Source organism: Ahaetulla prasina, chromosome 1 (genome assembly GCF_028640845.1).
Source record: "Ahaetulla prasina isolate Xishuangbanna chromosome 1, ASM2864084v1, whole genome shotgun sequence".
Classification (NCBI taxonomy): domain Eukaryota; kingdom Metazoa; phylum Chordata; class Lepidosauria; order Squamata; family Colubridae; genus Ahaetulla; species Ahaetulla prasina.
In genome coordinates, this window is record NC_080539.1 from 344,371,234 (window position 1) to 344,399,195 (window position 27,962).

The 27,962-nt window shown below is 37.3% G+C and overlaps 1 protein-coding gene across 1 annotated transcript in view; it reads right to left on the reverse strand.

The window, feature by feature from the left end:
- MTHFD1 (methylenetetrahydrofolate dehydrogenase, cyclohydrolase and formyltetrahydrofolate synthetase 1) overlaps positions 1–27,962 on the reverse strand; it is a 67,923-nt gene that overhangs the window by 22,341 nt on the left and 17,620 nt on the right. Inside the window, exons 3-20 of the mRNA XM_058162897.1 lie at positions 27,199–27,258; positions 25,355–25,408; positions 24,018–24,154; positions 22,759–22,859; positions 22,099–22,235; positions 20,773–20,884; positions 16,753–16,880; positions 14,306–14,403; positions 13,404–13,577; positions 12,733–12,869; positions 11,253–11,299; positions 8,391–8,498; positions 8,204–8,278; positions 6,278–6,380; positions 5,071–5,147; positions 3,665–3,805; positions 3,150–3,218; positions 964–1,075 (exon numbers count right to left, since the gene is read on the reverse strand). Coding sequence (XP_058018880.1) covers positions 964–1,075; positions 3,150–3,218; positions 3,665–3,805; positions 5,071–5,147; positions 6,278–6,380; positions 8,204–8,278; positions 8,391–8,498; positions 11,253–11,299; positions 12,733–12,869; positions 13,404–13,577; positions 14,306–14,403; positions 16,753–16,880; positions 20,773–20,884; positions 22,099–22,235; positions 22,759–22,859; positions 24,018–24,154; positions 25,355–25,408; positions 27,199–27,258 — 1,870 coding nt within the window. The remainder of the gene's footprint in view (positions 1–963; positions 1,076–3,149; positions 3,219–3,664; positions 3,806–5,070; positions 5,148–6,277; positions 6,381–8,203; positions 8,279–8,390; positions 8,499–11,252; positions 11,300–12,732; positions 12,870–13,403; positions 13,578–14,305; positions 14,404–16,752; positions 16,881–20,772; positions 20,885–22,098; positions 22,236–22,758; positions 22,860–24,017; positions 24,155–25,354; positions 25,409–27,198; positions 27,259–27,962) is intronic.

Consider the following 27,962-nt stretch of genomic DNA (forward strand, 5'->3'; position numbering starts at 1 on the left):
CTGCTTTCTTTTTTTTTTGCATAGCATTATTCTTATAAATTACTTTTGGAATTACTTAAATGATTAATATGACATGACTGGAAGTTTACAATTTAAAAACAAAGAGCAGCAGCAGATTAGCAAAACGCTCAAGAGAACCAAAGAAAGTCTAGGAACAAAAATGTCTCTCCTTCTTCTTCCTCCTAATTGCACAGGTCTAGCAACAATCTATGCATTGGAACAGCTAAGGAAACAGCAATGCTAATAGATAAGTTTGCATCTCTGCAGATCTCCTGTCATAACTTCCTTTTGTCTGAATTGTGGGTATATCTAGAGTGAATAGTATAGCAAGAATCCTTCCAAGATGGTAACTGAACAATACCATGCTAAGTAATAATTGTGCAAAACATGTCAATAATTAGATAACACTTTCTCCAGCCAAAGGAATAATAATAATAATAAAAAAAGCTGGTGTTCCAGAAAAAAAAAAGGTAGGACAGACTTCATGTCATTTTATTTCTCTCAGAAAATCTTTTGTTAACCCATAATTAACTTATGAGTGTTCTTTTACTTTTATTCACAGTACCTATTGTAGTTCATGTAATTTCTTTAGCTGAGGAAATTAATGTCTCTTTTTAAATCTCTAATTCAGTTATTTTGCACATCCAATCCCATTTCTTTCTTTAAAAATAGGTGGTAAGAATATCAGAAGAGCCTGGCTGCTGGATTTAATAACACCTTCTCCCTTAGTGGTCAGCTCCTAGAGAGTCCACCAACAAGGCATAACAGGAGTAACAATTTCCTGCTGTGCCTCATAGACATGAAACTTCTGAACATGGAGAACTCTACAACCCTTGTGACTAATGGCTCTTGAGAGAGTGGTTTTTCATGCATTTGCCTTCCCAATCTTTAAAAGCACTTCACTACATTGTATACCATGTATTTTATAAAAAAACCCAGGCCTGAAGATGAAAAGAGACTTACCAACATACCCATCCTTGCCAACGACTTTCAGGGCAATCTTGTCTGCCAGGACAGATGAGTTGCCATGAGCAATGTTAGCAAATGGACCAGCATGAACAAACACTGGATTACCCTGAGAGATATGAATAGAAACAAAGGGAAAAGAAAGAAAGGAAGGAAGGAAGGAAAATTAGCACCTTGTCATCTAAACCACGCCAAACCAAAATATCCTTCCAGTATTTAGAAGGACATATTGCTGCACTCAGTAAAAGTTCCTCATATAGGTAAGCATACATAGCACTATAAAGTTTTTCAGCATCTGGAAGGCAAAAAAAAAAAAAGTATCACAAGGAAATACTATAAGTGGACATTCCAGCAAAATACACTCAGGCTAGTGAAATCTTCTCCAATATTTCTCCAACAAGTTCTCCAATGTTTCTGGGGAGGAAGTCTTCAGGGACTCCCCAAATGATACCTACTTTGCAAGTCTATAAACCCTCTGCATTTATATGGTCTTCCTTTTTAAAAAAAAGAGACCAGTGGTATCTAAAAGAAAGTGTTGAAGCATATCTGAATTTTGCAGCTCTTTGCAGGAATAGGCAGCTCTTGCTCGCTCAGTCTCTTTTTAATACATGTCTCACTCATCCAAAATATTAAAAAGCCAACAGGAAAAAACAGAGAAGGGAGAGCAGGACAGAAGAAACAATAATACTATTTTTGTGATGAAAGAGGGATGAAATGTTAGAGTTGTGCCATAAATAATTTTAGAGGGGTGGGCGAAAGAACGAGGGCAAAGCCCTGAGGCGCCGATGCATGAAAATGAGTAGCAGTTCATTGACAAGCAAAAGATGTTGGTGCATGCATGTATATTTTTGGTTTATTGGCGCAAGAGACAGAAGACACTGACACTGAAATTAGGAGGAGATGCAAAAAGCTGCAGAAAGTCTAACAGAAGTGGGAAAAATCCCTGACTGCACTGCCATGGAAAACAAGTGGTCTGTTTGGCACACAAAGACAACAGCTTTGTGAAAGAACTAGTAAGTCAGAAAAAAACAAACCTGTGCAAGAGTGTGACTTTTGCAGGCTTGAAGAAAACAGGCTCATTTTATGTAAGCCCCTCAGATAAATGCTTCCCAAGGTAGTTTATGTGAAAGAAAGAAAACCACTAAAAGATGGTGAGTAAGCAGAATGGAGTAATTATGAGAGGAGCAAATACAGCAACATAAAAACAATGCTGCAGGAAAAGAGTAACACCAATCCTAGTTCACACTTTTCTCAAAATGGCAAATCAAATGCCTCAAGTGTGCTCACAAGTAGAAAATGCAGGAAAGTTTTTCATCTCATTTCCCCTCTGCAATTGGTATTTGGAGGCAAGCAGGCCCCAATCCAGAGATAACACTTCAAGACAAACAAGCTTTGAAAAACCCACCCTCCATAAATTTATCTAATCCCTTTGAAATCCATTCAAGTAATCAATGATAATGAATTCCACAGTGGATGGCAATGTGGGAGGAGTAGAGAAGAAACAGGACTGAGCAGCCAATTGTATGAGATATAGAAGATTTTTTTAAAAAAAGAAATCAAAAAAAATATTGACCTCTTTTACTCTTTAAAAATGAACAGCATTCATAATAAATAATAAAAATCATTCCCTTAAATTACAAAGAAAACTCCAAAAGGAAGGCCACAAGATACAAATCATCATTCCCTATGCTACACAGAATTCTAGAAGCCGATATAGCTGGGGTTATAAATAAACCAATGATTTAATCCAAAATTCTAACAATAAATTCTCAAATCTCAAGAGAACACTCCATCTTATAAACTTCAATGTCTCAAAAAACCTGTGAGATGCTGGCATCTGAAATTTGGAGGAAGAATTATGTGAAATGTCACAAACTTACTAGTTTTTTTTAAAAAAATGCATTTCTGTAAAAACACTAAAAAAGCCTATTTAATTCCCCCCCAAAATATTCAACTTTATTTTACATTTACTTTTGGGAACCTATGGATACTGCTGGGGATATCTTATGTGTCATACTTCCTATGGATATCATATTGCTGTCTTCCCTTTTATCTGATAATCAGCAGAAACATCTAATGACAATGGTGATGATACAGTAATCCATGTAAACCACTGGAATATACTGTATTTTAATGTACGCTCCTATTTTCAGTAAAAAAGCATCTGCACAAACTATACTTACTTCCAAAGTCTGCATGAGATTGGGCTTAATAGCATCTTTCATCAAAACTGCCAGGGCACCACTCACTCCCTAAGGAAATAAGTAGAAAAAAAATATTTAAGTAGCAGTTCTTGCACATTTTTTAGGTTGTGGCATTTCAAGCTAATAAACCTACTTTTTATAATCATGACAAGCCATTTTCTCTGTTTTTGTATAAAAGTAGGTCATGAAAGGCAAATTCAGCTGGCCATGCTTAAGCTTTACTTAGAATCAGTTTTCTCTATGCTTTCAAATTTTATTGCCAGAAATTTAGGAGAAGGTAATCAATATTTAAAATTATTTAATAGATACACATTTAGAAATCCTGAATCAAACAAGGACCACTGAATGTAGCTTTGCAGGAATCAACATACACTGCTTGATATGACTGAAGCTGGCTTCTTCTGTCATAGTTAAAGTACATATAATCTCAGAAAATGAGTGAACCGAGTCTTCCAGAGTTGCATTTTCTTCCAAACAGAATTATGTTCAGTTACCAGATCTTCTGTGGTGATTGGAACTCCTTTCTTGCTGGAGGCGACCACCATTTTGCCCAGGCGCTCTCTCATTTCCTCCAGGCTATTTGTGAGTGCTAAAACTGCCATGATCTCACTAGCTACTGTAATGTCAAACTGGGCCTGCAAGGAAGGCAAAAAGATAACAAGGTCAAAAATAGACATAACTGAACACAGCTGGAGTATTTGATTTAAAAAGACTTGGACAGATCATAACGCCTATAATTATGGAGTCACAATAATCTAGAAACAGAATCAGTTCTAAGTATCTGTGGTAGTCTTTTCCAAATCTGATGCTGTCTGGATGCTCAGAAGTACATTTCCCGGATCTTCTAATTAGCAGTCATTGGTCATCTGAACAGCACCAGCTGTATGGCAGCCTTTTGAGCAATGACAGATTAGAGCATTTTAAGAATGGTGTCATTCTGTACACAGAAGACGGCAAAAACTCAAAGAGAAAATCTCAAATATGCCAAGTTTCTTCACACAATCACTATCATTGGTGGTAGCAGCCCTCAAAATGGAAGCAAATTGGGGATGGGTACATCTGGAAAACAGAGAAAGATGCACAAACCCTTATCTCAAAATCAGCTCTTGGTTGGGATAAAAATGCCTGCTATTCTAAAAGAATCTGAGTGTTCATACCCCTGTCAGAGTCTGAATCCGAAGGAACAGCTGACAGAGAGTGAAAGAGTGGATCCACTGGCTGTGAAAGAAACTGGTGAAGTGCAAAGTCAGGATGGGCAGAGCAGGGGAGAGGTAGAACAAGGGGGTTCAGATGAAGACCAAGGCCCACCCCCTCTTCATCCTAGGCAGAGCAGGGAGGAACGGAGAAGAGAGCAACATGGGTTGCGTGGCTTACAAGGAAGAAAAGGGACCTGATCCTTTTTACAAGGCACAAGTGCTGATGGAGTTTAAAAGGAAAGGCAAATGGGAGGGGCGTGTCAGGAACAAACACTGAGTTTATCTGATGTTTCTTTGAATCCTGGCATCTTCCCATCTGGTTTGATTTATTGCTGTGCTACTTTACTTGTGGAATTCCTTATTTTGCTTGCCCTGCCAGATTAATTACCTTGTCTTGCCTTTGGATTTTTTGTTAGAAGTTTTCTGCTTACAATGTTATTTTGCTTGCCCTGCCAGATTAATTACCTTGTCTTGCCTTTGGATTTTTTGTTAGAAGTTTTCTGCTTACAATGTTTGGGACTGAAGTATTGCCAGCCAAAGACTATTACAGGTTGGTGGAAGAGCTCTCTCCAGTCCGGAGAGTTGAAAGGGACATTGGGGGCACAGTTGGTGATAATAAAGGGACTCATATCAGTTCTCTGGCTGTGTTGCCTTTGTGTCATGCCCTGGGTCATCACACTGATTGAAAGAGAAAGAACACTTACTGTGCGTGTGTATCCCTTCTCAGATGGAGACTGCCCAATTGTAATGGTTCGCAGAAACCTGTCATTTGTATCCAGTACTACATAAAAGAAGGTGGGAAGACAAAAGGGTGATCATGGGAAACTTAGCAACTTTTTATACATCTACATTTAAAACTATTAATAGTTCAGTGCAGCACTAATGATGTTACCTAGTTAAGTAATAAAACATCTGCAAGCAAACAGCCAAGCTCATGGAGCACCAAGACCTCTACCTGCATAATTTTCTACACTTTGTAGAATTGTGTAACAGTACTAGAATTCTGGTCAGGGAAGGTGAATTTGAGTCATAATGACTGTCAAAGATAATTTTACATTCCAAAAACAGCCCAATGAAAACTCAACATGTTCAGAGAACAAAGACCGTACACTGAGGACCTGAACAGAAATACACAAAATAAATTGAACTATTCTGCTGTAATAGTTCAACTTATGAGAAAGTCTATAAATGAATTCTCTGATGATTAATAAGTTAAGGAATTTATTATATTTTAATTTTTTAAAATCTATCTGATAATGTAAGCTGTCCAAGCTGATTACATATATAAGTAAAAATGAAATAACCAACCCCCTTAGTTATATGCCTTGAACAAAAAAGTTGTTCATTTCGACCAAAAATCCAAATAGCCAACACATAATTCATACCAAGTGAACATTTAGATAACTACTCTAACAATAATATAGATAACACAATGAACTCATGAACTCATAAGAGGAGGATAACAAAATGAAGGAAAACAGGCAACTAGCTGCATAACTCCTGTTTCTATGCTGGAATATTCAGCACAGGCTTCTTTCAAAAGGAAATTCTGACTGCATTAAGTTAAATGCAAATCTTCCCACTAATGCATAAAAACCAGAATTTCCTGCCCGAAAGAGAAAAATGGTACTGACAGATCAGCTATGGGGTAGGAAACAATGACTGAAGTCTTTTACTCTGGAGAAAGAAATTCCTACTGCTGGCAATACAGTTGCAAAAGCTTTTTCCAGGGCAAACACAGTACCTGCCTCTTAATTATTAAAATTGTCTGAAACTAAATGGATCCTAAAAATGAAGAGTGAAGGTATTTATTCCTTGCTTAGACTTTAATTTGTATCCACATAGACAGAATTATCTTTATTCCAAACAGATTTTCTCTTTTTCTTCTGGAGGTTACTTGTGCTTCAATACCTCGTTGCCATGTTATGCTATCTGGATCGATATCCAATCTCACGAATTTGCTTATTTCATCATTTGTCAACGTTGCTGGGTCCATTTTCATAATATGTAATTTCTGAGGAAGGAAATGAGAAAGAGAAAGAGAGAGGAAGAAATTGACAAATTACACAAACTAATTTTTAAGCAAAGTAGTTAAAAAACCCTTTTTAGAATAGAGTAGAGTAGAGTAGAGTAGAGTAGAGTAGAGTAGAGTAGAGTAGAGTAGAGTAGAGTAGAGTAGAAATAGGAATAGAATAGAATAGAATAGAATAGAATAGAATAGAATAGAATAGAATTCTTTATTGGCCAAGTGTGATTGGACACACAAGGAATTTGTCTTCAGTGCATATGCTCTCAGTGTACATAAAAAGACAAGATACATTCGTCAAGAATTGTAAGGTACAACACTTAATGATAGTCATAGGGTACAAATAAGCAATCAAATCATACTAATTTTTACAAGTAACATAAAGGGATGCAGCTGAAATGCAAAAAACTATCTCATAGTCTTAAAAGTAGAATTCAATAATTATTTTTAGTGCAATGATTCACTAAAACCAGAAATTTTTTTAAGAAAACAGCACTATCTTCAAGATATCAATGAACAGAATTCTCAATTTTTATTTTGCTCCCTCAGTATTAGCAAAATACATAAGCAGAGAAAACCCACCCTCCTCTAACATTCTTTTAATGAATCCAGGTATCTTGCACTTTCTATAACACAATGCAAAGTTAAAAGAAGAAAAGCTACAACAATGGAACCCAACCTGAATATCCAAAAGGCTTGGGTATCGCCTGCATAGAACCTTCAAAATTGTTATCAAATTGTAGCTTTTAAATGAGAGAAAAGGAGAAAAGAATGAAATAGGTGACTGAAGAGTAATTGAATTAACTATATTTATTTTAATGAAATGTAAACTAAATTAAATCAGCTTTAGTTTTTATCCACCAATTGTGTTTTATAAAACTATGCCCAGCATGCCATTTAAAGGCCAAATGCATCCTTACACATCAGGAAAGGATGTGTATCCCTGGGTAAAGCATCCAGAAAAGGTCAGGGTTGTAGCTATGCATCTATCACAGCTTATTTAGATCATGCCATATTCAAGCCCAGAGGCATTGGCCATCATACTAGCAATCTTTGGGCACTTATGATGGGCAACTGGAATGGGGAAGTCATCATTATCAATTTATCAAGAAGAACTTGGAGGAACATTATAAGGAGAAATCAGCAATACTGGGAAAAATAGTATTATAGATCCCAGGCAACTACAATATGAGCAAAACTGAAATTGGAAATACCCGAAGGATAAAATATGGTGTAATCCTTGTAAAGCTTGATTTCTTATGAAATCAATGTTACCGTCTGATATGAATTATGATTGTTTAACATCACTTTGCTTTTGCCTCATACTTTGGGAAGACCTTGTTCTGCCTCAAAGAAGACATATTAAACTAGGGCACATTTTTCTGTATGCAAAACCATAAAACTCTGAATTATTTCGACAGAGGCGGCAGTATTCCTTTGAAGGAAAGGAAGTGAAGATATTGCTATGATTATTCAAAAAGTGTTGGGAAATGATACATATTCCTTTCTAACTTATTATATTTTTATATTAACTTGCTTATATTTTACGAGAAAATAATGTATTAAAATTCTGAGTATTTTGCAGTATGCAGTGCTCACAACCCCCTTTTTAATAAAGCTGGTACCAATAGAACGTCAAATTTAAAAAGGTTCACACAGAAAGATACCTGTGTATATTCAAAAATTGGTAAGGATCAAAAAGGTAATGGGACAGACTACTGACAGTTGCTCTATATATCAAATTCTATGCTTGTGAACATCAAGGATAGTTTGAGGAGTACAAACAGGTTGGGAATTACAAGCAAGCTCACCTGTAGTCTCCGAATCTGGACATCAGAGAAATTCCTAACACCATCAACTGAAGGAACCAATCGTGAATAGAGTGCCTAAAAGAACAAAGCATGTAATTAAGGAGTTATCAGCACACAACAAATCTCAGCTAAACAGACTGTGCACAAAGCACACTAGAAGAGAGAATCATTAATTGCATCAAATTACCTGATCGGACTGTGTAGCCTCATGGAAGATGCGGGCATCAATAGCAGCAGCAACCAAGTTATTGGCAGCAGTAATAGCATGGATGTCACCCGTGAGATGGAGATTAAACTGCAGGCAAAAAGAAAGCACGGAAAATATCCCAACCATTATCTCAAACCTTCGGCTAAATCTAATTAAGTCCCCAGATCAAGACTACAAGATTCAGTGCTGTCTGTAGAGGCATGACAGAAGGTAGTTCTCCAATATGTGAATGCCTTCTCAAAGAAAAAGCAAGGCCTTCTCCTGCAATTTTTTGTAGAACTTTCTGAAGGGAGAAAAATAAATTTCTCCCACCCACCGAACACTTTTTCCACCCTAGCATGATATCCAACCTTCAGTTGCTTCTAAGTTACTGAGATTTAATCATTCACTCCTTCAATTTTTATAGCCACCTATCTCAATTAATGAATCTGAACAGCTTACAATTCAAAAAAATATTACAATTAAGAGACTAAACATTTTAAATTATAATACACAATGAAATTGTTGCCACCAAAACTTGTCAACCTCTCAAGCGCCTGGCAGGAAATTCTTGTGGTTGTTATTTAAGACATTTGGAGTTTGATTATTTAGGAACAGATAAAGCATTAAGAGAATTAGTTATAAATTTGGTTTCTTCCCTAAATCAGCAGACATGCTAAGGCTTCTTTTTATTGTCATAGCTAGGAGGCAGATAAGCCTTTTTTTCCCTTCAATTTTCCAGAGTTGTTCTCAAGGTATGGTCAAAGAAGTTGAGACGGGTTTGTTAAAAACAGATCATGCCAAACCAATCTTATTTCATTCTTCAACATAGTGACTAAATTAGTAGATCAGCAAAATACTGTGGACATAATATATTTAGACTTCAGAAAGGCATTTGACAAAGTAGACCACAACCTACTTCTTGGTAAGCTAGAAAAAAGTGGGATAGATAGCATCACCACCAGATGGATTCATAACTGGCTGACAAACTGAACTCAACAAGTAGTCCTTAATGGGTCTACGTCTACTTGGAGGAAAATAAGCAGTGGGGTACCACAAGGTTCCATCTTAGGCCCAATACTCTTCAATATCTTCATTAACGAGTTAGATGATGAAATGGAAGGGGAACTTACCATATTTGCAGATGATACTAAGCTGGCAGGATTAGCTAACACTCTAGAAGATAGGCTCAAGATCCAGATGGATCTTGACAAACTTGAACACTGGGCCCTATCTAACAGAATGAAATTCAGTATAGATAAAAATAAAGTCTTACACTTAGGCAAGAAAATCCAAAAAATACACATTTAGATTGGGTGAAACCAGGCTTAATAGCAGTAACTGTGAGAGGGATCTTGGAGTGTTAGTGGACAACCAGTTAAATATGAGCCAACAGCGGCAGCCAAAAAAGCCAATGCAATCCTAAATTGCATTAACAGAGGGATACAATCAAGATCAAGTGAGGTACTAATACCACTCTATCAAGCCTTAGTAAGACCACACCTAGAATACTGCATCCAGTTTTGGTCACCACACTCTAAAAAGATGTAGAAAAAGTGCAGAGAAGAGCAACCGGGATAATTAGGGGACTGGAGACTAAAACATATTTATTTATCATATTTATCATATTTATATGATATGAAGAACGGTTACAGGAACTGGGCATGGCTAGTCTAGTGAAGAGAAGGATCAGGGGGAGACATGATAACAGTGTTTCAATATTTGAGGGGCTGCCACAAAGAGGAAGAGTCAAGCTATTTTCCAAGGCACCCAAAGGCCAGACAAGGAATAATGGCTTGAAACTGATCAAGGAGAGATTCAACCTAGGAATAAGGAGAAATTTTCTGACAGTGAGAACAATCAATCAATGGAACACCTTGCCTTCTGAAGTTTTGGGAGCTTCATCACTGGAGGCTTTCAAGAAGAGATTGGACCGCCATTTGTCAGAAATGGTGTAGGGTCTTCTGCTTGGGTGGGAGGTTGGGCTAGATGACCTACAAGGTCCCTTCCAACTGCGTTAATCTAATCTAAGATGATTGTGAAGATGATGTTGATGCATCTCCCAAAGTACATAAAAACAGGCAGAGAACTTCAATCACACCACGATGGCTACTATCTTGACTTCTGAAATCACACCCTGCAGATACTCCCTGAATCTGCCAGTTTTCTAAGTCAGGTGCCTTGTGACAACCAATTCTATAAGTGTGTTTCAATATACAAAGAATGACTTTCCCTTAGATATGCCAGACTACTTTACCTGACTTGCCAATACTTTAAGTGGTAAATGTTAAAAAAGTGTTAGTGCTTTATAAAGTGAGGATTACTGCAGTTCCTTAACTTGTGGTCCAAATGTTTGGGGGAAAAAGAACTTCAATATTATAATTCACAATACATATAATATAAAAAGCATTTCTCTAATAAGCCTCAAAATTGTTCATCTACAGCAAAGCTGATATATGAGAATTTAATTTGTTCCACATGTTTAAACAAACTAATTTAATTTCTAATATCTGAATGCACACAGAGACTGGAACAATTATCCTGATTGCACATTTCTCTAAATTTTGCAATCTGTTCAAAAATGCATCAGTTTAAAAATGATGTTCATAGTCGAATGGATTTACGATTAAATGCGTGCAGAACTGACAAGGACTGGAAATAATTTCTATCCCCAAGCTGAATGTCTATGACTATTGCGAATCATACCTCAGGATCAAATCACACAGATTCTCTCCATCTAATATCAGGGAAAAGAACTCCCATCACTCTAAATTTCTGAACAAGTAGGTCTTGACATCCTAGAATACACATATGAGAAACAAACACCCAGTGTAATTATAAAGGAATAAATTTGAAGTTTACCTCTTCCATAGGAATAACTTGAGAATAGCCACCTCCAGCTGCACCACCTATATAATGGGGGATATAAAACATAATGCCATGCATCAAATTGTGAATATTAAACAGTTTAACAGCTATTCATTGGAAGAAAAAACCCTACTTATTTTTAAATTTATGCATTATCAAGGACCAAAGTCAAGTGATCGTACATTCTTGCATTCTATTAGCAGTATTAACAGATGTTTCTGCTGGTATCCTCTGCTTGTGTATTCTAGCCAATGCCTTACAGGTAGTCCTCATTTAGCTGTTATGTGAAGTGGTCATTAAGTGAAACTATGACTGCGCCTATGATCTTACTTCAGCTTTCCTTGGCTTTACAGACCTGCAAAGGTCTTAAATGTAAAGTTATTTTTTCTATCAACATCGTAACTGAATGGTTGCTAAAAGAGGCAGTCATTCAATGAAGATTATCAATATTTCCCTGTGACCCTTCCAAAGTTTATAGAACCAGCAGAATAAAAGTAGGCAAACTTTTTGTTGGAGTTTACCAAAGATTGGAGATTACCAGGTCAAATGCTTCTTGGGGCGATGGGGATGAGTAAACAAACAAAGTCTACCAATCTGTAGAAACACGGGATGTCAGAGAGACAAGGCTGAATACATTTGCTGTTTGTTTCTGAGTAGGACAACAACTTGATCTTTCTTCATTCCACCAATTAACCTCACAGCACAATATTGCAATGGCTATCTTCTACAGAGGAATTATTGAGTCTGTCATTTGCACCTCTATAACTGTCTGGTTCGGTTCTGCAACCCAACAAGAAAAACACAGACTTCAGAGGATAATTAGAACTGCAGAAAAAATAATTGCTACCAACTTGCCTTCCATTGAGGACCTGTATACTGCACGAATCAAGAAGAGGGCCGTGAAAATATTTGCAGATCCCTCGCATCCTGGACATAAACTGTTTCAACTCCTACCCTCAAAACGACGCTATAGAGCACTGCACACCAGAACAACTAGACACAAGAACAGTTTTTTCCCGAAGGCCATCACTCTGCTAAACAAATAATTCCCTCAACACTGTCAGACTATTTACTGAATCTGCACTACTATTAATTGTTTCATAGCTCCCATCACCAATCTCCTTCCACTTATGACTGTATGACTATAACTTGTTGCTGGCAATCCTTATGATTTATATTGATATATTGATCATCAATTGTGTTGTAAATGTTGTACCTTGATGAACGTATCTTTTCTTTTATGTACACTGAGAGCATATGCACCAAGACAAATTCCTTGTGTGTCCAATCACACTTGGCCAATAAAATTCTATTCTATTCTATTCTATTCAAAAACACAAGTCAAGTTTTTCTTATCATCTGCTAGCTGCTTCAATGGAGATGCCTTGGACTGAATTTGGATCCACTGCACATAAATTGTGTACAACTGGCAAGCTACAGCTTTGCCTCTGGCATGGAATGTTGCAATCCGTACCTTTAATTCCAAAAGTAGGCCCTTGAGAAGGCTGACGGACACAAGCAAAGGCATTCTGACCAAGGTGCGCACCCAAAGCTTGAACCAGACCTACAGTTGTAGTACTCTTCCCTTCCCCCAGTGGCGTGGGAGTTATGCTAGAAAGAGAGAATAGAATACTTTTACAAAACAGATAAAGGCACAATTCACTTAATTGCAATATGTAGCAATATGTTAAGAGAGAGCAACTTGGACATTAAAAGCTCTTTTTGTACATGCTTGCTCAGTTTAAAGGGACAGGACATTTTCTGTAATGGTATAATTATGAATGTTTAATTAAACATCAGATGGGCGTTCTCCTAAATTTGCCCTTCTCAACATTTTGGGAAAACTTTTGTTGATTTATGTTCAGATTGTATTCTGGGGTTGACAAATTGATATTTTTTATATTTATCTCCTTGGGGCCCAGTTTCACCCTTGGTATATACCAGGGCTATGCTTTGGTGTACAGTATTTTAAAACTACGTTAGCTATTTAGGAAATTTTCCTTTGAGTGCTAAAGACTTTCAATAATTGTAAATGCTTTTATAGACTTTTCATGGGGACCAGTTATTCTTTCCCCAAGTTGGTTAAAAACAACAACCCAAACTTGCTAGCTTACCAGGGTGTAGAAATAATTTAAGGCAATTTACCCTGTTACTACAATGTATTTTCCATCTGGTTGATCTTTGAGACGCTTCAGTGTTGACAATGAGATTTTGGCTTTGCATTGACCATACAACTCTACTTCATCTGAAATCAAGCCAATTTCTCTGGCCAGCTCACCAATGGGCTTAGGAGTACATGACCGTGAAACTTTGATGTCACTGAAAAATAATAGTTATATCAAGAAAGGAGAAGATAGCATTCTAAGCTCTCATTAAATATTGGGAATATACAACAAGTCACACCTAAATTTGCCCTTTCTCATTGGACCTTGAAAGTGCAGGCTTTCTGAATGCTCTTCTATGTGAAAACTTTCCCAAAGTTTGGAAAATAATATAGCAGGAAGAAGGATGGGTGAACATTTTTTTTCTGGATATGCTTGCTTTCCTACGCATTTCAACCAACAAGTCCAGCTTTCTGCAGCCCACAGCTACTCCTACTTCTGTAGCCCTGCAATCCACAGCTACTCTTCCTCCAAATATCAATAACTGTATAATCAGCAGTGGCAACTGAAGCACAAAAATGCATTTAGGAAAAACACGAGGCCACAAAAAAACAAAACAAAAACCCAAAGACAGCTGACATTCCCAGAATTTTCCAGTAGTTGAGAGAGTATGTTGGATAAAAGAGAAGAAAATGAGCACAGAATAGAGTGCTCCAAAGGAGGCATAAGAAAGGCATGATATGAAAAGAAATATTCGATGTTGTAACACTTGAACGAACATACTATTTATTGCTTTTCCTTTCCCTCCTGTCCATTTTCTCTAAAACTCAAATAGAGGCTATAAATGTTTTCCCCTGCTCTCTGTCTCACCAGCACATAGCAAGGCACAAATATAGACATCCATTCATACCCTTTCTAGACTAATTTTTATTACTTCTTTCTTACCTTGGAACAGGAGTTACAGGAGTGAGCAGTTTATACTGAATATTCCACTTGCCAGGTTGATACTTCTCAAGAAAACGTTGAGCACTTTCTACTGTACTCTGAATTGGTGTTTTAAAAAAGAAAACAAAATAAAAATTAATTACTGTAACCAATAATCTATCTGCTTTGTCTTGTTTAGAAAATTTAAATTGTACAATATAATCTGCAAAAGGCAGGAAGCACTCTATAACCTTTAAATACAGAATTAAGTAAATATGTGTACCTCATTTGCATTTTTGGTGCACAATTTATATTTACTCTTCAGAGACCTACTTCTGCATAACTTCCTAAACACTTCAATACACATCAAGATTCTATCTATGTTCCTTGTCCAGGGCTTTAATTTGCTGTGATACACACTGCAAAGTGGCCTTGTTACCTTCTTTTTCTCAATTTAACCCAAACTTTCACAGTTTGTGTCCTCCAGATGTGTTACAGTGGTAAGTTTTAAGAAGACTTTTGGTGCCCTGTGCTAGCTGGGCATTTTAGCAGGTGGGGCTGCTATATGTTTTACATTTGGAAAATAAATAAATCTGGAAGGCACCAGCTTAATGTAATATAAATGCTTTTCATTGTTTATCTGAGATACAGTGGGTTATATTATTCACTGTTTTTATTTTCTTTTAATATTATTGCATTGAACCTCTGGATTCAAATTCTTACTCAGTCTCAAAATTCCCTAACTAACTTCAGGTCAGTCAAACTCATCCAAAAAACCAAATATATTCAAAAGATGGCTTGTAAATAAAATGAGCAGAAAAAATATTCTGCATTCTACTTATAACCTGGGGGGAAAAAAGAGAATAATAATAATTATTAAAGTTTTATTGAGATGCCTTTAATTATTGTTTTAAAAAAGCAGAAAATAGAGAGTATTTTTTTTTAATCATTCCAAGAAAAGTGCTGGCGAGAGGGGGAAAAAAGGCAGAAGTGAGAGCAATTTCTGGCTTCTCCATTGATTTTGTTTATGGGAAGCCAGCAGGGAATGTCAGAAATTGTGATTCTGAAGCTGCAGTTTACTGTGATGTCATTATTGCAAGCCAGGCATCAAGTGCCTTATCCAATCATGTGGCATGGAACTGAATGCTTTAATGCAGAGGTCTTCAAACTTGGCAGCTTTAAGACTTGTGGACTTCAACTCCCAGAATTCTCCAGCTACGCTGGCTGGAGAATTCTGGGAATTGAAGTCTGCAAGTCTTAAAGCTGCCAAGTTTGAAGACCTCTGCTTTAATGTAATCAATCAAGCTACATGCAAGTTGGTCTTCCTTCTCTTTCAATTTTCCAAACTCATCTTGGCTGAACATATGGACAGTGTTGAGCAGCAATTCTATTTCAGGTGTGTTTTTCCATATAGGATCACCCAGTTGAACACCACCAGCATTGGCAAAATCACCAACAGTCAATTGCAGAAGGCAGCTTTACATCCTGAGATGATACCTTTAACATCACAAACATCCATATTTGCCTATCCCAGGTCTCTGAGAGAGACTTGATAGAGACAAAAAATGCTAAATCCAGTCTGAACATCTGGCTGATTGTGCAATGAGCCACAATTGTCCTTGTTTCTAGGTGATATTGCTTGATCAGGTATGACTTATTCTTCATGTTCTTCAACTTTTCTTTCATCCATTCTAGCTTGCTTGCATCTGATCTTTAGCAGGCTGTCTTATTTTCCAGCCTGATTTTCATTTTGGTGATGCACTGTTTGGCTTTTATTCTTGTTTGTTGATTTTGCATCAAAGCTATTCAATTATAACCACAGCAGTGCTGTACATTAGTTGGTTTGTTTACTTCTGATTCTGGCTATTGTTCTTTGCAGAACTGGTGGATTCTTTTCAAATATCCTTTCTCACTGGATTTCATTTGTAATAGGAGATCATTATTTCTTTGTTTTCAGTGTTTGCATATTTGGGATGGGTAACAACTTTTATTCAATTAATCCTGCTGCTGCTGGCACTAGTTGTTCAGCAACAGCCTGGGCTTATTTATCACCAGATATCCAGAAACACCTATTGTGGTCCTTGTTGACCTGGGTAACGATTCATCCAATAAGATTTTTGTAAATTATGTCTCACGGTATCATTTATGGGACAGAAACTCTTCATCTAGCTCCTCTGATGATGCAATTTAGTTAAACCTCTGGCATAGTTCTCATGCTCCTTGGAGTTTGCAAGCCCCCACTCCACCATGCCAAGTTAATGTCTCACTGGAGGATTATTATTATTATCCCTAATTATACTGCATGTAGAACCCTATGAGAAAGATTGGCCATGATCTAAAGGTATTCTGGGAAAATTAGAGGATTTAAAGCTGTGTGGGATGAAACGGAGAGCACTGCTAGGCATCTGTACTACACAGAAACTCGGTGGAAAATGAAAAAAGGCTCTTCCCCAAAGTGAGGTACTCACTTGCATCAGCATTGCAACAGTCATTGGTCCAACCCCACCGGGTACAGGGGTGATATAGGCTGCTCTCTCCTTTGCTGAAGCATAAGCTACATCTCCAACAACCCTTTTCCCACTGGCCTTTGTGTTATCTGTGAAGGAGAGATAAGAACACATTGGAGGAAAAAGGATACCATCAAAACGTATCAATCCTATGAGAGGAAACAGAAAATAAATCTTTAGGTTAGCTCATAATGACAAAATCTTCATCTACACCAATATTCCTCTTGGCATTGCTGAGTTAACACATTCTCAGCTAGTCCTCCTCTTTCAGATTTGTTTAAAAACTGCTTTGTTAGCATGCTTGTGAATAAACATGACTGATCCAAGGCTTGAGGGCAGAATTCTGGAAAACAGTAGCTTTCTTCAAGAAGCAAGATTTGCTCTCAATGTCATGCATGTCTCATCATTGCAAATGGAGATACTTAAGTATCTGCCAGAAAACTAAAAGTTTCCAGATTACTGAAGGAAGGAAAAGATGGGAGAGGAACAATAATCATGCTCTAACATGGTGGAATTGGCATTTCAAAATAATGTTTAACTCAGGATTTCAGCAGGTTTTTAAAAGGAACTTTTTAGTTTCAGCAGTACAGAAGGCAACTTTTTCATTTATTAAAAACATCCTTACTGCTTCAGGCAACTGGAGGCAATTGTTTGGAAGATTAGCTGTTTTGTTATTGCACTAAGATGGGAAGAGATACTCTTGGCACTTTTACTTGCTCCTCAGTTGCTAAAGAAGAATAAGAAAGAAAAGAATGAGAATAGAAAAAAATATGACTGAAGGTGTGTCCCAGTATAATGTTACAGGATCCAAGTATGGGTCGGTCACTAGGACCAGAGGTTTAATCATCCGAGCTTTTGTATTCATGCTGAAGCCCATCCTTACAGATTCCAGTAGATAGAAGTTCCTTGAGGATGGGCTTCAGTAGAAATCCAAAAACTTGGAAGACTAAACTTTTGGTCCCAGTGACAAACCCAGATTGCATCCTGCAAAAAATATTGTGCAGCAGAGAGCAGCATTTCTTCACTGCACATTACAAAGACATGTAATGAAATATCCTGGATTCCACAGGATTCTCAGATTTCATTTAAGGAAAGAAAAGGAATACAAATTAGAAACAAGTCTCTAATGGCAAGGCAAGGCAAATTAAAATGTTGGAGGTGGTTTTCTCCTTTCTTAGAAGATAGTTAGCAGAGAGCTAAAGCACTCTAAAAAAATATTCACAAGCACATAGAATAAATAGATTTTAATATTATCATAATTTCATACCAGATCTACATAAATGACTTCACCACAAAGCACTTTTTCTATTGTTTTTAATTATGGTTTTAGTCCTGGCATGGGATTCTTTTATATGGTTACCGCAATAAGGCACCAAACAAAAGGCTCTAAATAATTATAGCTGCCTCTTGAAGCTTCACAAAAGCAGCCTGGATCTCCATAGCAGCAGTTATCAAACTAATGGCAGGGATTTAATGGGAGCCTCAATTTTCTCACAACCAGGTTGCTAGCTGCTTACCACATATTTAAGAATCATACCCTAATGGCTGGTGTGATTGCCATTCTGCCTGTCACCATCACTCCCACCAAAACATTTTCCTTTGACATCAAGGTATTGCGGGAACATTGAGAGCTGCAAGATACAGCAACTGTCGTTGGGAAGTCTGAAGCAGACAAAGCAAAGGTTTTGTGCTCCAGGGAATGAGAGGAGCCTACATCTTTAGTCATATTTATTTGGGGGGGGGGGAGAGGGGTTGAAAATGGTCTGAGGAACCAACGTGTACATTTTTAAGGCCCTAAAACTGGTCTACACCTGTTTTGGAGGGGACATCTTAAATGTCTATGGAGATTCTTAGTCATCCAGGGCATGGTTATCCCAAAGGTGTTTTTTTCCAAGAAGCAACTGGACTTTCTAGTTTTTCTTTGAAGACGTTTCGCTTCTCATCCAAGAAGCTTCTTCAGCTCTGACTGGATGGTGGGGAACAGAAGGATCCAGTCAGAGCTGAAGAAGCTTCTTGGATGAGAAATGAAACATCTTCAAAGAAAAACCAGAAAGTCCAGTTGCCTCTCAAAAAAGCACCTTTGGGATATACATCTTAAAGTTTGAAAAAGACTGTCTTAAAACCTCACATCCTCCTCCTCAAAAATGGGTAAAACATTTTGGGCTTGCTGGGTTCCTGATGTTCCCTAAGCATTTTCTTTATCAGGCTGGTCTTCATCATCATGAAGAGCCATGTGTGACCTATGAGCCTTATCTTACTGCAAACTCAAATTCAACATCTTCCCGCCCCCCCAATGAGCCAACTGGGCTCTTCTCTTCTTCTTGAGAAATGACTCAGCTAGCTAGTGTTGTACTTTATGGGCTTTTTCCTCATCCTCAAAGGCAGGTGATGAAGTGAGCCACAATTGCTAAGAAACATGAAGAAAATGAGTATCTTTATTTAACCCTTTGATTAGTTAAGTGCAATTAATGATAGATCACTTATAAAAGCAACCTTTCTAGAAATGCAGCAAGTAGGAGGATAGCAATTGTTTGACAGGTGTGACTAATTCTCTTAGTTTCTTAAACTGGAGAGCAGATGGGTAGAGAAGCTCCACTTTACTAAAGAGGAACCTTATGCAATCACTCTCTGGTTTATTAATTAATTTCTCAGTAAGGAAGTAATGATTTCATCCAAAATCCTAACGAGATTGTCTATCCAACTGAACAAACCCTTGGCTAAAAGTTATTCATTGTTTGGTTTTAGCTTGCTTAATGCATTGTCTAAATATGAATTTTTCAATAAACCATTTGTGAATACAGTTGTAGAGTTCCTTGGAGAAATGGCAGGGTATAAAAATCATACATAAATAGAAATACTATGAGAGTCACACTAAAAGTTGCTGTTTGTTCTTCCTTGGATCTCATTTTGCGATGATACAGAAAAGATTAATATATACATTTATTGCTAGCATTGCATTTCTTCCCGTCTGTCTGTCTGTCTGTCTGTCTGTCTGTCTATATCTATCTATCTATCTATCTATCTATCTATCTATCTATCTATCTATCTATCTATCTATCCATCCATCCATCCATCCATCCATCCACACACACACAAACACTTTGAACAGACTTTCAGGAGACAGATGGATAGACGGAGAGGTATTCTTCTGGAAGAGATGTGCTGCAGTTTTTATCTTTTTTAATAACTGGCATTTAGAAGCAGAGTGCCAATACAAGTTGCTTGTATTGTTGCTAGTACGTTGATGCTGGAATTCCTTTAGAGCAGGGGTGTCCAAACTTGGCCCTTTGGAGAGTGGTGGACTTCAACTCCCAGAATTCCCCAGCCAGCATGAGCTATAAATTTAAGCAAGTTGCTAGTTGGAGAATTCTGGGAGTTGAAGTCCACCACTCTCCAAAGGGCCAAGTTTGGACACCCCTGCTTTAGAGATTATATTACTGTATGTATGTATGTAAACTGCTTTATCTACCACTGAAACAAAGGGTCTGGCAACCTAGTATCTTTTGGATGTTTCCAATTACATCTTACATAAAATCTGATCCATCTGGAGTTCAGAATACTTCCAAAGTCTGGAAGGCACCATTGCTATGCCTGACCTAGTATTTCTGTATTTGACTGGGAGACAACAAATTAAACACTACAGGGATATTTATCAGGACAAATTGACAATATAACAATCTCCATTTGTAAGAGATCAAATGGCTATATATATTAAACATCACTATATTCAAATTTCTATAGCATAATTTTATTTCCTCTTCTTCATTTTCTAATCCCTAATCTCTCCATTGTCTCCCCCCACCCAGACTTCAGAGACAGTGGGATCTACTTCCAAATTAAGATCTTTCTGTCATACATAATCATATGCCTGACTGAACCACTAATGAATGTAACCATTTTCTCCAACCTATCTCCACATAAACTTCTATGCTAATTAACATATGTTTACTAAAGTTTTTTGAAGTCATTTTTCAACGTTACCTGGAATGTGATTGATTCCACAGTCGATCACTACTGAACCTGGTTTGATCCATTCACCTTTTACCATTTCAGCTTTGCCAGCTGCAACCACCAGGATATCTGCTTTACTGACCTGCAAACACAATTTGTATTAACCTCGTTCCATAAAGAAACTTTGGTCATTAAATTTGGTCTCTTTCTTTCCTGCTGTGCCTCCCCTTCTTTAAAGTGATTTATCTATTTAACAATTTTGTATAATATGAATATAAATTCTTTTGGTTAATTAAAATAGGAATATATACATATATACATACATGTAAATATATATATTTGTGTTGAGCAACATGTGGATCCCTTCTTAGACATAAACATCAATATGAAAATCATTTCCCCAACATTTTGCAATTATCAGATATTTCACCTATCAGCAAGAGTTCATCTTTTTGGAACACACATCCAAATCAACAACCCTATCCCTCCCTGTCTAAAAAAAATTATAGCATAACCTTGAATACTGGTTTTTGACAGGCTATCTTTCCATAAAAATTTTTTGTTTGAAATGTCAGAAACGTTTATTTATACATTTTGAGTTGTTTATTATTCTCATTTAAATAGATGCAAATAAATAAGTGAAATGGGCAATTTTTTTCCATTTAGTCGCATAATAATTGTGCACACTAATAGTTGCCAAATAATTATGCACACATATTCTCCTAAAAAAGCCAAAACATCACCTTTACTTTCTTAAATATCCAAGTTTGAGGTTTATTAACATTTTGGATTGACCGAAAGCACTGTAGTTGTTCAATAATAAAATTAACTTTCCAAAATACAACTTGCCTAATAATTGTGCACACAGTGTACATATGTCTCCCCCTCCCAATTCTATAGTCTTTGACTAGATATCTTAATAATTGTTCATGAAAAACTTCTTGTGAATCAACGAATAGTGGCTCAACATGGTTGTATTTGTTTTTGCAGACTCTTCTTCCTGTTTCTATGTCGAGTCGGAAAATCACTATCCAAATATAAAGTACTAGTTTTGGTCAAGTGCCTACTTGAACATGGACTTAAAGAAGGAATCCTATATTGCAAACTGAGGTCTCCTACTTCCCAGTATTCTTTCCAAGAGGAAATTACAGATTTTCCTGGGATTTTTCCATATAGAGACATATACTTTAGTATACATTTACTTCCCATGATCATCTATCCTATTAATTTGCTGAACTATAACCATCTGGCAAAAGGAACCTATTGGGGAGAGAAGACTGATGCATTTCCTGGCAGAACACACACTTTGCATAGGCTAAACCCAGAATCACTATAGCCACAGTTTCCCTGCCTTACTTCGTCAGCCAGCGATGCAGTCTTGGAATGGCAAGTGGTCACAGTTGCATGGTTCCAAAGCAGCAGGTCATGCATAGGAGCCCCAACGATCTTACTGCGCCCAATCACTACTGCTTTTTTGCCTGCTACTTGAACACCTGAAATGCAGAATTCGCATTCAAATCACAAAAGCTGTGCTCTGTTCAGTTTATGACCCATTTCTGGCATGCAAAAGGCAACCCCAAAGCCCCCAAACCATGCTTTTATTAAGGCTTGTTATCTGTTAAGCTCCATGCAGTTGGGCAAGATCAAAGAAACAAGAACTACAGAGATTTCACTAAGGTCTCTTTGACGCTACTCTGGGGTAAATACAGAACCTTGAAAAGTGCAATACAGTTTTTCCAGCCCCGTTTATATGAATTAATTAAGGCAGTGTGTCTTTGAATGCTTTGACGTACTTCTTCCAACATTTTATTTAATTTTCACATTTCTGAACTGTCTACCCCCCTCAAAGAGGGAATATTTCTCTTAACTTGAGCTAAGTTGCCATTTATGATAAGGCACCAACTGAGTTGCCACTCAAGTGTTTATGTCTGTGTTTTCTTTCATTCCTTTTCCAGCTTCCCCATAATCACTCATGGTACCTAACGTGTATCCCTGGCTCACCCTTTCCTTGCTCACCTGTTTGCCTGATAAGTTCCATGCATCCTTTGGGTGTGCAAGGAATGAAGCAGTTGCTGAGGTCCCCACGTGACAGCTTCCCTGCGTTTATACTGCTCAAGCTAAAAAGAAAAAAAGAAAACAAAAAGAAAACAAAAACCTGAATTAGCAATCCTGGAAATTTTATCTTCCTTGACTTAAAATAGTTTGCTTAGCGAACTTTCAAAGTTACAACGGCAATGAAAAAAGTGACTTTTGACCCTTTTTCACATTTACAACCATTGTGGCATCACTATGGTGCCATGATCAAAATTCAGACACTTGGCAACTGACTTGTATTTATAACGGTTGCTGTGTCTTGGGATCATATGATCCTCCTTTACAACCTTCTGGCAAGCAAAGTCAATGGGGAAGCCAGATTCACTTAAAAATCACGTTACTAACTTAACAACTGCAGTGATTCACTTAACAACAGGGGCAAGAAAGGTCATAAAATGGGGCAAAACTCACTTAACAAACATATCACTTAGCAACAGAAATTGTGCACTCATTTGTGGTCGTATGTCAACTATACTAAATACTCATATCACTGAATTAGATAGACTGATCGTCTAACTTAGTTTAATGCAACTTTTTTTGCTCCATATTTATATCAAAATATGGTGATTTTTTTTAACTACCTTCCTTGCAATTTAATAACAGTCAGTTTGCCGTAGTGATTAAGGTACCAGGCTAGAAACTAGGGGAGATATTTCTAGTCCCACCTTACGCACAAAGGCACAAAGCCAGTCATATTGGGTCAATCATTCTCTTTCAGCTCAAGGAAGAAGGCAACGGTAAACAGAAATTATTAAAGCTTAACTTTTGGTGATCTTCTGCCTGAATATTTACTTATACTAGTGAAATTTTCTTCATGTGAGAATAAAAGCAAAATGGAAACCTAACATATATACTAGCGACTGGACACTTTTAAAAGCAGCCACTTCTAAAGAAAATTATTTCGCTTTCCTTTAGTATAATGTTTTCCCGACTTGACAACGTTAAGATGTGTGGACTTCAACTCCCACAATTTCCCAGCTGACTTTTGATGTTGAAGTCCACATATCTTAAAGTTGCCAAGTTTGAAAAACACTGCTTTAATATATTCCTTCCCCAACTGGCTCTCCAGATGTTTTGGGACTATAATTCCCAACAAGAGAGTTTTACCCCCAAATAAATTAACAATAATTTAATATCAAATTTATTATATAAATATATAATAAATCTTATAAGAATCATACCCATCAACGTCTTTCTCAGGTGCCACAGCATTGGTAATTTTCTCTGTGTTGATGGGCTTGTTTGTATCCAGAGGCAACTGCACTATAAACCCATGGATGGCAGGGTCTTCATTCAAATTGTTAATGCATTTGAGCACCTGCAAGTTAATAAGAATGGTGAAAAGAAGGGCAACCAGCCGGTTCAGAGGCAATGCTGACAAACCAGAAAAAAGGCTTCCTGATTTCTTCAACCACTCCTGCTGTCAGGAGGCATCAAGCATGAGTGATTGTGTAGGGGGCACAGAAATACTTACCAGCTCTAACAAACTGGAATTATTCTCAATGTTACCTCATAATTATGAATGGATCCAAATGCAATGTTAGGACTAATCATACAACCTGCTAAACCATGGGTGTCCAAACTTTAGGCTTACCTGGGCTGCGTTAGATGAAGAGGAATAGTTTTGGGCCTCTTATAAAATATATACCATAGTTAATGTATATAAATCACATAATTTTAAACATTTATGATTTTGTGGGGCCAGACTACTAGCTGTCCAGGGTCACAGGCAGCCTGTGGACCATGGGTTGGATGTTCCTGCACTAAACCAAAGTCAAACAAAAACTTAGTAGCTTATGTCAACCCAGCTACGGTGTGTAAACATTTCACAGTTTATGATAGTGATCCCAACCTTCCCAGCTCACATTTGGAATCTCTTGAAATATGGTTGTTATGGAGAGCAGAATCATTAATGAGATTATAAATGACTTATTCCTTGCCAACAGCTCTTGCCTATTATGTAATCTGTCATTTTAGCTTATCTTTTTTAGCTTTTTCTAAAAAGTTCTAGAAAGTTAGCTAGTTAGCTTTTTCTTTTTTCCCTAAAAAAGAAAAGAGTATACTTCTGAACAATATCCAGACTTGTAGCCATCCACCTAATGATAATTCTGGAATCTATTAGAGTTCTTTAGGTTGGTATTGTATGCTTTTCATTTATTATTTTTAATTAACTGAATCATTTAAAAATGAAGCAGCACACATAAGCTTCATGACTGAGTTCAATGTGTCCACATAGCCAACCATGGTTTATTCAAGAGTATATAAGTAAAAAAATCATGATTTGACATGACATGCTATTTTTAGCCATTGTTTCTGCCTGGTAATTTTTAAAGACGTTCCCAAATTAAAAATGTTAAATTATAGACACCAAAGGTAGCTAATGTGAGAAAGAAAACAATTACTTCAGTAGTGGTTCAGGATACCGATTTCCAAGGGGCAACAGAAGACATACTATCAGGCGAGACTGATCTGATCACATACAGCTAATGCATACATGTCTTAAAGTGAACTGGATTACCTCAGCTTCTGTAGCAGTGCCTGGCAGCTTGATGTGATTGGCATTGATCCCGATCTGAGAAAACAAAATGCCAAATAAATGACAGAGTTTATGAACTGAGACGTGTTCAGATGAAGGTTCAACAGTCTCATTTTGCAAGCTTTATAACGTTCCTCATAAAGAGTTCGAAAAAAGTATATAACAGGAGGTTAAAATGTTCATTGGGCGAAGGCAGGAAATGTATTCCTAGGTTGTCTAGGCAACCAGAAAACTTTGTCACACTGCAAAGCAAGAGTTTCATCATCTGTCATTGCAGCAGAGTGTGGGAAAATAAGAACTAATCACATGTTCAATTTTGTTCTTGAAACAGAAATAAAAAACAAGTTTTTATATTTATATGTACATCCATATCTATCTGTATATGTGTGTGTACTTCTTTACTATAGCTTTAATTAAGCATTTGTTTTAGCAATTGCCCCTGTGCAAATTGGCAAATTATCCTTGGTTACCACCACAGTCCTCCATAACGTGCTACTTATCCTAACTTTGTACAGCTGAAGAAGACCTTTGTCACAAGGTCTTTCCACCAGAAGGGAAGATCCTGCAGTTTCTACTTCACAGAAACAGTTTCCAAACTCCTTGATAGTGGTTATAATTATATTTTACCATCTATCTAAATTTACATTACATATTCCTTCTTTCTATAAACTACCCTTTCTAATCTTCAAATCCATAATTTTTCTCCTTTGTTTCCGCAGAAAAGGTTTCCAGTCACTAATAAATGTGATTTATTAGGGGCCGGGATAGCTCAGGCAGTAGAGAAGCCTGTTATTAGAACACAGAGCCTGCAATTACTGCAGGTTCGAGCCCGGCCCAAGGTTGACTCAGCCTTCCACCCTTTATAAGGTAGGTAAAATGAGGACCCAGATTGTTGGGGGGGCAATAAGTTGACTTTGTAAAAAAATATATACAAATAGAATGAGACTATTGCCTTATACATTGTAAGCCGCCCTGAGTCTTCGGAGAAGGGCGGGGTATAAATGTAAACAAAAAACAAAACAAAACTAATAAATGTAGTTATTGATCTTTCTCTAATCAAACAATGTTGCCATCTCTGCCAGTTCCGTCATCTTTGCCAACCGTTCCTCCATTGTGGGTAGCAGCAATCATACATAAAACTAATCTTCCACTGCTGTTTTGTAATTGACTATATCCATTAATCCTCACAAGAAAAATTATGGTTACAATTACACTTTACAATTGGAAACTATTTATTTATTTATTTATTCATTCACATTTTTATACCGCCCTTCTCTGAAGACTCAGGGTGGTGTACAGCAAGTAAAACGACAATAATCCAAAACCATTTAAAATATCATAACAAAGTTAAAAATCTAATTAGACTGCTTTATGCTTAAAACTATTAGGTAAAAATACAAAAGATAAAAACCCCTGTTAAGAAACTTGCTAAAATCCCCAAATATTAAAATCAATCAATCAGGCCAGCCCCGCTTGGTGAAAAAAGAAAGTCTTGAGCTCGCGTTTAAAGGTCCTAAGATCAGGGAGAAGACGGAGTCCCACCGGCAGCTCGTTCCACAGAGCCGGGGCCCCCACAGAGAACGCTCTTCCCCTGGGGGTCGCCAGCCGACATTGGTTGGCTGACGGCACCCTAAGGAGGCCCTCCCTGTGAGAGCGCACTGGACACACCGGACAATGGGAGGTAACTGGCGGCAGCAGGCGGTCCCGTAAATATCCCGGTCCGATGCCATGGAACGCTATGCATCTCCTTTTCTCTATCTGAAGCTAAATTCACCGATAGGAACAAAATGTTGCATTGAATCTAAAGTTATGAAAAGCAGAATTACCTCAGCAGCAGCCTTCAGTTTCATGCTAATGTAGAGATTTGAATCATCCCGGTCACCAACCTTTGGGGGAAATAAATCAGATTATTTAATAGGCCAGTGTTCGCCAACCCCTGGCCCCACTAGCGGGCCATGGCCTGTATGGTATAGGGCCACACGACTCTTCCCCCCCCTCCACTGGGCCACCAAGCCTCAAAGGTTGGGGAACACTGTTATCGGCCTTTCATCCTTTTATCCATGCTATTGAAGACTAAATATACAGAAAGCATTTCAAAGTTGAAGGGTTCTGATCATGACTTCAAAATCTTTTGCACAATTCTAAAATATATTTCTTTATCCTAGATAATTGTTTACTTTTCCAAGAAGTTAGATATTGCCAAAACAGAACAAAATGATACTAATAATATGTTGTAATGCTCTGAAGTACTTTTTCATCTTCATCTGTTACTTTAGTGGCGACTGGAAAGCAATTTTGTGTACAGTACAATGTAACAAATAACATGTGTTATTAATCTCATAAAAATGGTAATGTTTCTACATAAGCAAATTTATTGGTTATCTATTTAGAATAGAATAGAATAGAATAGAATAGAACAGAACAGAACAGAATTTTTTATTGGCCAAGTGTGATTGGACACACAAGGAATTTGTCTTGGTGCATATGCTCTCAGTGTACACAAAAGATTTATTACATTTTTATTCTACCTTTAACCCTTTATCAGTAACAAGGCAGTGAGCATAGCTAATACTTCTCCTTCTTCCTATTT